Genomic DNA, 12,468 nt, shown 5'->3' on the forward strand with positions numbered 1-12,468 from the left:
TCTTTCTTTTATGAACAATTATATTATTTCACTTACGGTGAGTAATGATTTTATACGTTAAAAATTAAATTTATCATTAATGTCAATCCATTTTTTAGTAACATTTTATAAAATAAATATATATTCTCTATTTGACAGAAAATACATAAAATACGAATATGTGAAAAATTATTAAAAATGTTACTTCCAATTATTAAAATCTATCATTTATTATATATATTTAAAATAGACTCCGATGCCACAATAACTTATTTTTTTTTACAAACTTTTGATGAAATATATTCAATAATTTTTTTTACAACAACTTCTCATGCTGCAATTAAGATATCATAATAATAAAACAAATAAATTTAGACTACGCTACAATATAATTCAACATTAACATTTTTTTAAAATAAAAAATATTAAATAGTAAATCATATTTATAAATTTTTACATCTTATTTTTGGGTTTGTATTTTACATTTTATTTCGTCAAATAAATACTCCGATGCCACAATAACTTTTTTTTTTACAAACTTTTGATGAAATATATTCAATAATTTTTTTTACAACAACTTCTCATGCTGCAATTAAGATATCATAATAATAAAACAAATAAATTTAGACTACGCTACAATATAATTCAACATTAACATTTTTTTAAAATAAAAAATATTAAATAGTAAATCATATTTATAAATATTTACATCTTATTTTTGGGTTTGTATTTTACATTTTATTTCGTCAAATAAATACAAATACCATTATATGTTGAAAAATAAATTAACAATCAAAGTACAATGAGTGAAACAATTATCGTATATAATAAGTTATCATACGAATTTTACAAAATATTTTAAAAATTAAATTAGATGATTGTAATAAACATGATTTTCCTTCATTTTAATTTTCCTAATCATATTCAATTATTACAAATCAATAAAGTAATATTATAAGATAACTATATTTATAATACATAAAATATTACTTATAAAACTTATAAAATTAATTAATTTTCGCGCAGCGCGCGGGTCATAATCTAGTTTATATTAAATTACAAAAGCATTCTACCACATTTTTCTACAGCATTTATTACATTCAAATGATCCACTTAGAAATTGATAATAGAAGCTCTAGCCATAGTAGTAAAGGACTCAAATAATGGACACCCACTTTTTTTACATCATTTTTTTTTCTCAGGTGCAATAATTTCTCTCAAATGCCAGTCACAACCAAAAGTGCAATTTCAAATCTCTCAATATAGGGAGTAGGAAATCTCATGGAACAGCCTTTCATGTTTCAATAATCAATTAAACTAGAGATTCGAAACGAATTTCCCTCAAGGATAGAGTACAATACTCTTCTCCAAGTATTCATATATGTAAATAAAAAACATGCTTGCAGAAAAATTAAGTTACATGCTGATACTAGCCATCATATTATTCATAGATAGAACTTCGAGAAATTATCTACACCCAAACCATTTAGGCACTTATAGCCATGCCTCAATTATCCGAAACTAATTACTCTTTACTCTAGCACATAACATTGTTAGTGCACTGCTTTCAAAATTGCTTGCATATTGCTGAAGTGCCAAAGCAATCAGTTAAATAAATACATAGATGAATTAACTTAAAAAAAGACTCATACATTGAAATGCTTAGCCCATATGAACCACTGTCAAAGCATATTATAGTCACCAGAGAAAACATAGAGCAACATATGTACATCGATTTAGCGCTGTAAAAGGAAAAGCTCATCCATGTAACTGTTAATGATGTAATGATACCTCAGTCAAGTTCCCCTTTCCTATTCATCAAATCATGATAGTATAGTAGTACACACATTGGTTGACCAAGAATACAAAATATGAACCAAAAAATCATATTTCCAACCTGGCATGAAGACAGCAACAATTATAAACCAACAAATCAACTTGAAGATAATGAGTATATAATAGATTATTAATAGACTAAAATTCTTAAATAGGATACTTAAGAGACATACCATTGAGTTTCTATATTTATTTTGCAAGTAATTAGTGATCAAGACCAAAGGGACCTAGAAAGAGTGCAAAAACATTCATCATTATCATGTCAAAATCAAAAACACAGAAGATATCATCATTATATTTATCAACTATAAATGAAACTGCACAAAATGTCAAGAAAACATTTTCTTTCACTTGGCTTTAAAAGAATAGAAGCTATATTTTCATTTCCCGTTTGGGTGAAAGTTTATTGTTTTGGAGGGTTCCATCCACAAAAAAGTAAATTTGTATTAAAATTAATAATTGAAGCTAAAAAATAGTCAACTCCAATGGACTGTTTAGAAGGAGAATATGGCGGCACTAAGCTTTTACCTGAAACATAATTCCAATAAAAGCCCACAACTTGAACATGTGGCAAGGAACAGCAATGCATAACTACACTCAGATGAAAGAAAAATCATGAGCATAATTGCCAAAGGTGGGATAAATAAAAGGCCTCATTGAAAACATAATTAAATCAAATATATGATGTTATAACTACAGAATTACAATAAATAACTCAACTAAAGAATACATTGGCAGAAACTAGAATATATAACAATTTGCGAAGTGCCATATAAGAATCCATCTTTAAGATATCAACTGTATTATCATTTATCAATATCATAACTATTGTCTTGACATTTATATTGGATTTTCTATGATAGAGCTTCTAATGGATTAGATATCCCAAAGGGGAAAATTGAAGACATTAATAGTTAATGAGCCTTCTCAATATGATGATGAATTTGAGGAAAGTAAAGGACAAAGTTGGTGAGTTAATATTTTTTTTCTCTTACCTGGCTTAGGTTAATGTCCCCCCAAGTTTTTGTTCTTTTTCCTTCACTTTAATATATTTTTAGCTTATAAAAAAAATTCTGTGTGGCCTTTAAACTTTGTTGAGTCCTTTGATACCCATATTCTTGATTTTGATTGGTAAGCAAAATCAGATCCAAACTTCAATGTGAGTATGTTACGGATATTAGTGGTCCTAACCTTCATCATAATCTTATTTAAATAGTTTCATGCTAGAGTTTGACGGCCGTTTCTTATTAAAGGAATGTACATGTTTAATACATTTACTTCATTTTCACAGTAATATGAAAATTTGTCTTTTTGTTGATGTGCAACATCTAAAACCTTATCAAGGCACATTTTTAGCCTCCTTTATTATCTTAGTTTATTGTTCCAGTCACAAATCTTCTCTTGCATTTGAGTCTTTGGGGGAGGAGGTGATTGGATTATTTAGTTTGTTATTTCATTTAGAATATTTATTTTGTAACTCTGATTTTGATTTGAGATTATTTATGTACGTCTGTATAGGGATCTTAGGCACTGTCAAGCCTGTAAATAGTTATTCAATGTTAACATGTGAGATGCTTTTCATTTATATGATATCGGGTTTTTATTAGCAGTGTCTCAACTTTGAGTCAGAAAGGAACTTTATCATAATAGAGAATTTTATCAGGAGAAAAGTTATCAAGAGTGACACATGTGTATTCTTTTACATCTGTAGCCTTGATCAGGTACCCCCACAACTCAATGAAGGTCTAAAGCTCAAGTAGCATAACCAGCATGTTTGTAGCGATAGCTAAGGTGATAAAATGCATGTAAATGTAAAGATCAAATTTTGGAACCCTCAGTCTTGGAAGTGGTGTGGCATCTACCTATGGGAGATTTCTATCTCAATAATCAGCATCAGCCATGTCTCCAGCACCATAGAAGACAGAGACTCGGCTATCCACTTGAAATGGTTGGAAACATACATCAGACTCAACAGAAGTGAATCAAACAGAGACGTACTTGAATGAATCCGAACTAAGGAGGTGTTTGGAAGAGCTTATTTGAACTTATCTCATGCCATATAAACATTTATATTAGTGTTTGGATACGTTAGTGAAAATAACTTTTAAACATGTCCAAAAGTTGTTTTTAGCTTATGAAAGCTTCCCATGATAGTTCGTGGGTAAGTATTTAATTAAAGTCCCTACAATAGTTTATTGAACAAGTGCGTAACTGAGCTGCACGACCTAAGTTCCAAATATCTTTAAGGCAAACTTGAAAAACCTAGGAAATACGAATGGGAAAAAAAGTTTAGGGAAGACATTATCAAACAATGGGCATCACAGCGGCTTCAAACATTGGAAAGGCGTCTGGAGAGAATGAGAACCACACGCCAAGGAGATGAATGAAGAATCGAGGAACATTGAGCATTGGTTGGTGGTGCAGCACCTAGGTTGGTCAAACGCCTCTGAGTTGAACAGGGGAGATTGTGAACCAAGAACCTCAAGCAATGAAGCCAGTACTAATATGAAGAAACATCCACCACCAATGAGGATTTGTGGTGGAAAACAGGGCTCAGTTTCTGATGGAAGTAGGCCAAGAAAGAAGGGTCAAAGGGAGATTGGATTTATCTCCACAAACAAGAGTGGAAGAGCCATGTTCATTGTCTAAGAAAGGTGAACCATACACCTTATGAAATAACTTCCCCTCCATTTAAACAAGCAAACAAAAGCAAAAAAAAAAAAAAAGCTAAAGGTGGACAAAATAGATGGGGAAATATAAAGAGAGATGATCCACGCACCTCATGGAACACGGCAGAAACCAGAAAAGCAATCAAAGCAGCAGCACCCTGTATAGGATGAAAATCACAAACACACAGAACAGAACTAAGAAAACAAGAGTATATAATCTATCTTTCACAAAAGATAATCCAATTCAAATCAAAGATAAACAATAATGCTACTAACAAGTAGCTTAAAAAAAATACCAAAAATTGAAGGACAACAAGGTTAGCACACTGGGAATAAAGTGAGCTCCACTTATTTAATCATATGTCAATCTACATGCAAATGCATTCTGGTACAGATGCCAAAATCATCTAAAGTAACAAAATATAAAATGGCAAGTTTGAATATTGTGTATCAGTTAAAAAAATTTCACAGATAACCAATTCTTCAATATGGGATGGACAATTCAGCTGAGGTAAAAGTAAATGAACAAGAAAAAGAAAAGAAGAAGAAATGGGGGTCGGATTTTAGAAAAATCATATGTTGAGTTAACATTATTTTCCAAAAAAAATGCACATTTCTTTGATTGATTTAATAATGGAAGACATTAACTTGTTTGATGTGAAAATATATTTCCCGAACAAGTTCATTCTTACTCCAAAAATGTCAAAACATACTAGTAATGGTGATATCATCAAGCAAGAAATTATTATTGTTTACATTATATTTTAGTTATCACGATGATTAACTTACTAAAGAAAGAAATTACTTTGAAGAATTTTTTTTCATTTGTGTCTAAAATATGCTTACAAGAAGTATAGCTCAGAGTACACTCAGCGAGGTAGGAGGATGCTTGATTACCTTAGGTATACCAAACCTTATGCAGGGAAAATACACGTGGCGAACCATCCATTTGTGCACAGGCTGCAATACGAAGGAATCCACTAAGTTGAATAGTAATGATTAGAACTACAATAATTTTTAAAAAACTTCTGATGTGTTATGAAATCTGGTTCAAGAACCATATACTCATTAAATGCTGGAAAGATAAGCCAGAGAGTTAGATGAAAACAGAAATGTACTTTCTGGCTTAAATAACAAGTTCAAATAGCCTTAGATATCATCCGTTGATGGAGTATTGAGTCTAGAGTATTGCGTGTGTATGACTAGGCCTTGTGTAGAGTTTCTAAAATATTCTAATCATGTTTGTTTTTAGAAATTCCACCACTGTTGCAGTTCCTGTTAAATAATGTTACATGATTAGGAGTTACGATTCTTTTAAGGCTTGTTAGTGGTTTGCAAGGCAAGCTGCAACTCATGTATAAATACTTTTGTAACCTAACAAATTATTTAGACAAAATTAATTCAGAAAATCATAATTTCTCTCCCAATTTCTCAAAAACCTCAGGATGATTTCAAATATATGCATTTTACAATAATTTAATCCAAAAAATTAGATCAGCATATCATTTTGGAGAGGCAAGTCTGAAAAGGAAACATACCATATTCCACATCCTCCAATACTGACGTCAGCCCCGGCATAAATGCATTCAACAAAAAAGAGTCATGGGTTTTCTTCGTGGAAGTATTGTAACTAAAAAGATCCAAGAACACACCAGGACAAAGAGCCTACCTCTTCAACCGTTTGGGCATTCCACCAATCTTTGTAGAACTCACGATCACCAAACCGGAGAAGCTCCGCAAGTATATTTAACCTACATTCCAACAGTGCCTCGAAGGATAAAATGTCGTAACAATTAATTTGAAAAAACTATCAAAGCAACACTTTTAATATATAAAAGACACAGATCAGAACATAATAGGCAGCACTCGTGCATCGAAATGCGAGTCTAAACTATTTCACAGCAGAAAATTTTACAGATGAAAAGAAAGAAGAGGCAGAAAAAAGATATCCTCATAGCTCATAGCAAAAATACTCAAGCTTGTCAATAAAATAAGACTCTCCATTTCATTAGTGTTGAAAAATCAAGCAATAACAGACACATAAATGCATAATCATTAGAACATTGCTAAGTAAGAAGCTAGTTTTGGTGCCTATTGCTAGTGCTGACATGGAATAATCTTCAAGGGAATAAACACAACAAACTAGAACTATGATACTTCAATTTATGGTGAGTGACGGAAATTTCATGCTAACATGCTTTTAAAAGAAAAATATAGAAGAGGAATTACACACCAAAGATGGAAAAAGCAGTAGAACATGCAAAGCCACACATATACATTTGGAACAGAAAGCTTCAGAATTCTCTCAATGGCATATAGAAGGTTTCCCTTCAAAGGATGTTGTGAGTTCTGGACAATAGGATTCATATACTGCAAATTTATTTAAATAAAACAATGTCATCACTCAGAATATCCACAGATATGTTAATAGAAAATTAAAGGGAAAAAGGATTGAATGACAATTACATCTATTAACGGCTACTCCTTACTTGTTCTATTATAAATCCCATAACTCCTGTAAATATTATCAGTTTGAGAAGTTGACGAAAGACCCAACCCTTTCGAACCGAAGGGGTGCGAGGATAGCTTGGCTATAACATAAATTTATCACATAAGAAACAGAAGTGCAAAATACACATGAGTAAAATCAATATCAGAATTTTCTCTCAGAACAAACTTATCACCAATCACTTGTTGAAGTTATAGGGTTTTTGTCTTTCATGTATAGAGGGAAGAAAAGTCAGAATAATAATACTATATTAATACTGATGTGAATACGTTACCAAAGATAAAAAATAACCCTTATTTGCATTTATAGTTGAACTCTGATCCTAATTAAATAAAAAATAAAGCACAAAAGTAAGGAAATTTAAAACCAATATATTAGTTCTAAGATATTTCTAAAATATTTTCTGATAGAATAATGATTAGGTGAGATAGTTGAGATATTCTAGCAATCGACCTCATTTGAAAGCTTACTATGCTTTAAGCTTGCTACAAATGAAACCTTAAAAAGCAAAATATGTATGGACCTCACATAACACCATTGGAGGTCAACTACAAAGTTGGGGGCAAAGAGCATCAGAGGAAAGAATAAAACTAGTTTGCATATGGCCCAAGAGATGGGTTTAGACCACATTTGGGATAATATCTAGGGGCTGACCACATCATGCACAAGAGCCGGAACCAAATTGTATATGCAAATAAGCTGAGGCCAGACACATTTGAGACAAAAGTAAGGGTCGGACTGCAACTGGGGTAAACATTATCTGAGATAGGAGAAGCCAAATTGCATCTAGGACAGCTGGGACAAAAATGCATCAAAGATCAGTGACAGAAGCCAACAGGGACTAAAGCTAATCAGATGGCCATGAAGAGGACAGAATAGACAATGTGACGAATTGATTTAAGGATCTGAGACAAGTTGTGGAGGCAGTACATAGAAAAGACCAACTGACAAAGAGAGGACTTCAGAGAAGTGACCTCTCTCTAACTAAAAACCTCAAAATACTCCTGTTGAACAATGCCTTGTATGTGCTTCAATCATAAAAATTAAATGCTTGCAGATGTCAGTAGAAGAGGTGAATAAAAAGTGAGGCAACAATGACCAAATAATTATAAATACAAGAAAGACATACATCAATACTTTTAAGTTAATTTCTGCTACCTGGTAGCATAATGTAGGAGCAACCATGAAGTACGTCAAACTCATGAAGTTCACACTGGAAGGGTACTCCACATTCAAAGTATTGGCCACTGTTTCTCCCTATACAACAGGTAACATAATTGAATAAGGGAAAAAGAAGAACTTTTATCAGTCACTAATTTGGACAGATTATAGCATAATGTCCCCGTGCAGCAATAACAGACGATTGAAGGGGGAAGCAGAATGAACTTTATTATAACAATTAGGAGATAAAACAGTATTTTCCCATGTCATGAAGTCTTCGAACACTAGAACCACATAATACAGTGTGATCATGCGGGACTTTCCTGTTCAAATACTAAACATCATATCGTATAGCATAACCTCTTTAAATATATCTGTCGAAATACTAACCAGTACCTTTGCTACCTTCTCATTTGAAGAGGTAAGTGCTCTCATATCATAGGTTGTATGCGCATATGACACCAATTTTAACCACACGATGCAAGTCAATAGCATCAATGTGGCACCTGATAAAAAAGCAGAATCACACCTGCGCAGCAAAGGACCCATAAGATATCATTGCTATAACAATACCCATTACCGAGAAACTATAGTTACAGTTATTATATCCATGAGGTATACACTTTTTCTGTATCTGGCATATCACTGTTCAAAAAAATGCCACAGATGTAATCAACTTTGATCTAGTAGTAGGGGATATAAGGTTAGCTTGGTGGCTAGAGTGGGAGAGTTAGGGGCTGGAGTGATAAGAAGGTTGAGTGTTCTACCTCCAGTCTAAGCAAAATACTAACAATATTAACATTACTAACATTGACTATTAAAAAAGAAAAAACTTTTATCTAGAAGTCAGCTAAAAGCTAGTAAATGTCACGCGAATGTCTGTGAAATGCTTTTATCACATGGCATCAATAAGTGCGAAGAAGCAACAAAGTTGCTTTCAATTGTTCGTTCCCATGACATTACCTTTTGTGTTTCTAATTATAATAACTTAAAAGATAATTTAACTTCTACATTGTACGAACCAAACACTACAATGAAGCCAAAATGGCTTTGAAACTTTTCTCATATGATGCAAAAAGAATGTTTAAACATTCCTTCCTAGATAATGACATAACTTCAAGACTGTAACACCTTTATCAACTGAAGCTCATTATCTTCTCCTGTTCTGGTGGTAATACAATTGGCGTGTCTATTATCAGGGTCAGTATTCTAACCTTTGTTGAACCCAAACCTTCTTTTCCCCCAATTTATTTAAAGAAAAAATGAAATTCATTATTAAATCTTCAAAATTTGATATATGATATGTGTGTGGTCACAATTGTCAGAGAAAGTCTAGATAGAAGCCCAGGAGTAAATATTTAAGTCTATACTGACCTGAGGATTACTAAAACTGGATAGATAATTGCAACAGTTGTAATTACAACATGAAGTAGAACAACAACCTGCAATATTCAAGTCAATATTACCATACATCTTAAATATTGAAAATTATGTGATTAAAAATATCCCACCACGGTTAATTATGCGCTTAAACTGTTGTTTCTTGTACAACAAGCAAGGAATTGACATGGTTACAGAACACTTATTTTCCCCCATGAAATGAAATATAATAAAAGCTTACTAAGGAAATCACTTACTGGTTCAGAAATACGCTTTTGTTGTGCTAAGCTTTCAACTATAAAGGCAGCCAGTGGAAATACTGCAAGACTAAGACTGTGAAAGAAGCATAAGTAATGTTACAGAATGTCAAATGACAATATAAGGCTATATTCTTAAAGGGATCATCAAACTCATTACCAACACATGAAGAGGGGCCAATCTCTCAACGATTTTGAACTAAACCAAAAACCAGATTTAATCAACCATCCATACTGCAAAACATATAAAAATATAAAAAAGTTTAGAAAGAAAATAATGAACTTTCACAGATGGAGCGATAAAGTTAAAACCGCTTACATAGATAAAGGTAGAAGCAAACCTTCATTAGATTCTCAATGATAAGCCTGCTGTTCACCGCAACAAGCACCACAATACAGAGATTGAACAGTCCTGCATGACTCTGTAATTAATTGATTAGTAACTAATTAGTAACTATTCATAAAATAAACCATTTACAGAAAATGTCAAAACAGCTAAACAAGCCTCTATAAGACAAAAGTAATTGAAAATTTAAACAAACTCAAAAGTACCATTTAATTTAATTAAACACATAAATTAATCAAGTAATCAAACAAACAAAACAAAACATGTACATGCAACCAAAAAACGTGAACACAAAAATCTATATAAAATATATTTATAATACTCTAGAAATTACAGCTAAATATTTTTCTCATTTTATACTATATTATATTAATAAAAATAGCTTATAATTTTCTCAACTATTATTATTTATGTTACAAAATATTGAAAACAGTTTATATCAGCAACAAATTGCGATGAGTTACATTAACAACAAAAATTCTCGTTAATTAAGTGGATTACGAGGCACGAAACAAGCCATGCAAAACTGAAATCAACCTGTCTAAAAATGTTTCCAGAGCTAAGAGGACTCTCCTTGCTTCTCCGGTGAGCGGGAACTGAAGGACGGTAAGTGAATTTGAAATCGGTAACCGTTTCACGATCAGTGACGTCATTCATAACGACATTATTATCAGTATCTGCATGATCCGTTTTGCGATCCTTAACCTCTTCGTTGTTCTTACCGTTTAACGAATCGTCGGAGCCTGAATCTCTAATAGCATCTTCAGCTGCACTCTCAGCGTCGAAAAGGTTTCCGGTTGATGTGGCGCTTGGCCTTCGTCGTAGAGAAGAACGCATGAGATCTGAGTCAGTTTGAACGGTAGCTACGGCGGTTACGGTTGCGGTGGTTCCCATACTTTCCGGTACATCGGAAATAGCCATCAGGTGATGTGTGCGAAACTAAACTAATTTGTTATTTTTCTTTTAAACAGTGTGATTTATTTATTTATCAAAGAAAGAAAGGAATCAGAATAAAAGATAAAAATGATTCGAAACGAGGTCGTGTACTCGTGTGACATATAAAAGTGAAATTCAAGAAAGTGGAAAAATTGTAAGAAAGGAAGATTAATTAATAGGTGATTTTACTTTTGGATAATGGTGATACTCCTCCGTCTTATCATAACAACAATTTTATTTACAATGTTACTCTGTCATAAATTATTTTAATCATCATAAGCCTATAAATGTAAAAGACTTTAGTCATTAATTATATATTTATTGATTGATGTAAATTATAGGTGATAAATCAATAGTTTATATTAATTGTTAATAATATCCAGTCATATTTCTTTAATATTAATACAATCTCAATAATATTTATTTATTTATTATATATTAAATCATCTAAAAATTTCATTATATTTTATCAATAGAATTAATATATTTATAAAAGTTATATACAATTCAAATAAAATATTTACAACAAAACAAACGAAATAGACTAAAATTAAAATAAAAAAAGAATAAGGTGTTGTGTTGTGACTTGCGACGATGAAGAAGTGGCATATGTGAAGAATGTTACTATTATTATTATTATTTGAATTGCCCATATATGAAGAATATTAATGATAATATGTAGAAACTTTAGAGTATTTTATTTGATTTTAGTTTGGTGTTTGTGTGTTGGGGTGTGTGAATTGTGATTATTGGTTTGTGACAGTAGACGTTGTGAAGGTTCCTCCATTAATCCGAGAGAAGGAAATACGCGGGTTTCACCGCTTTAATTGACACGTTAATTAAAGTATCCGCGGTTTTTTTATGGTGTAGCAATAAATAAATAAATAAACGTTTTCATACGTCATATGCAACTCACACGGAAATGGTATAAAGTTCAAACCCCTCTCGGTTGCATTTTGTCCTTTTACATTAGGCAAATGCCTGTAATTAATTTAGTAAAAAAAAATGTATATAATTAATGATGTGGTATTATTTTATTTTTTTATTCAATTAAAATTTTAAATTAGTTTTTCATTCATCTAAACAATTGTCACTTAGTTTCTAACATTAAGTTAAAGATTAATTTTATTAACTTGATAATATGGACAATTACATGGTATTTGATATGTCATGTTCTCACATGTGTATTTGATTAGACAATGATTAAAATGACAGTAAATTAAAAAAAAAATTATTGATTATATGAAAAATATATCTTTTATTTTTTTTCATTTGACTTTTCATCTTCCTTAACCTTAAATTTCTTACTCCAATTTCTTTCTTATCTTCTTCCTCTTATTTCTTCCCCCAATAGCTCAAGATAAAAGCTATAGAGTTTTAAAATGGCCATCATGA

At 31.6% G+C, this 12,468-nt stretch overlaps 1 protein-coding gene across 2 annotated transcripts; it reads right to left on the bottom strand.

The window, feature by feature from the left end:
* Positions 1–1,359: 1,359 nt before the first annotated feature.
* LOC101507886 (diacylglycerol O-acyltransferase 1C-like) lies at positions 1,360–11,280 on the bottom strand. Of its 2 annotated transcripts, none has more exons than XM_027330167.2 (16): positions 10,675–11,280; positions 10,133–10,213; positions 9,952–10,025; positions 9,792–9,867; positions 9,529–9,596; positions 8,545–8,683; positions 8,152–8,250; positions 6,974–7,075; positions 6,718–6,854; positions 6,154–6,235; positions 6,023–6,043; positions 5,382–5,444; positions 4,595–4,642; positions 2,344–2,406; positions 1,989–2,042; positions 1,360–1,876 (listed from the first exon to the last, which is right to left on the bottom strand). In XM_027330167.2, the coding sequence occupies exons 1-16, from the start codon at positions 11,056–11,058 to the stop codon at positions 1,772–1,774; spliced, it is 1,596 nt and encodes a 531-aa protein (XP_027185968.1). In that variant the 5' UTR covers positions 11,059–11,280; the 3' UTR covers positions 1,360–1,771. The 2 variants fall into 2 exon arrangements, with proteins under 2 accessions (XP_027185968.1, XP_004513435.1); XM_004513378.4 differs by having other exon boundaries at positions 8,551–8,683; positions 10,675–11,278.
* Between the last annotated feature and the right edge of the window lie 1,188 nt (positions 11,281–12,468).

This window comes from Cicer arietinum, chromosome 1 (genome assembly GCF_000331145.2).
Source record: "Cicer arietinum cultivar CDC Frontier isolate Library 1 chromosome 1, Cicar.CDCFrontier_v2.0, whole genome shotgun sequence".
Taxonomy (NCBI): domain Eukaryota; kingdom Viridiplantae; phylum Streptophyta; class Magnoliopsida; order Fabales; family Fabaceae; genus Cicer; species Cicer arietinum.

What these genes read in the sequence shown, in the direction of transcription:
- LOC101507886 (XM_027330167.2), bottom strand. Translation starts at nt 11,058, where the DNA reads ATGGCTATTTCCGATGTACCGGAAAGTATGGGAACCACCGCAACCGTA. An exon ending in TACTGCTTTTTCCATCTTTG is followed by an intron (nt 6,236 to 6,717) that starts GTGTGTAATTCC and finishes GTTGGAATGTAG; the next exon opens with GTTAAATATACTTGCGGAGC. An exon ending in ATAAATATAGAAACTCAATG is followed by an intron (nt 1,877 to 1,988) that starts GTATGTCTCTTA and finishes TCTTCATGCCAG; the next exon opens with GTTGGAAATATGATTTTTTG.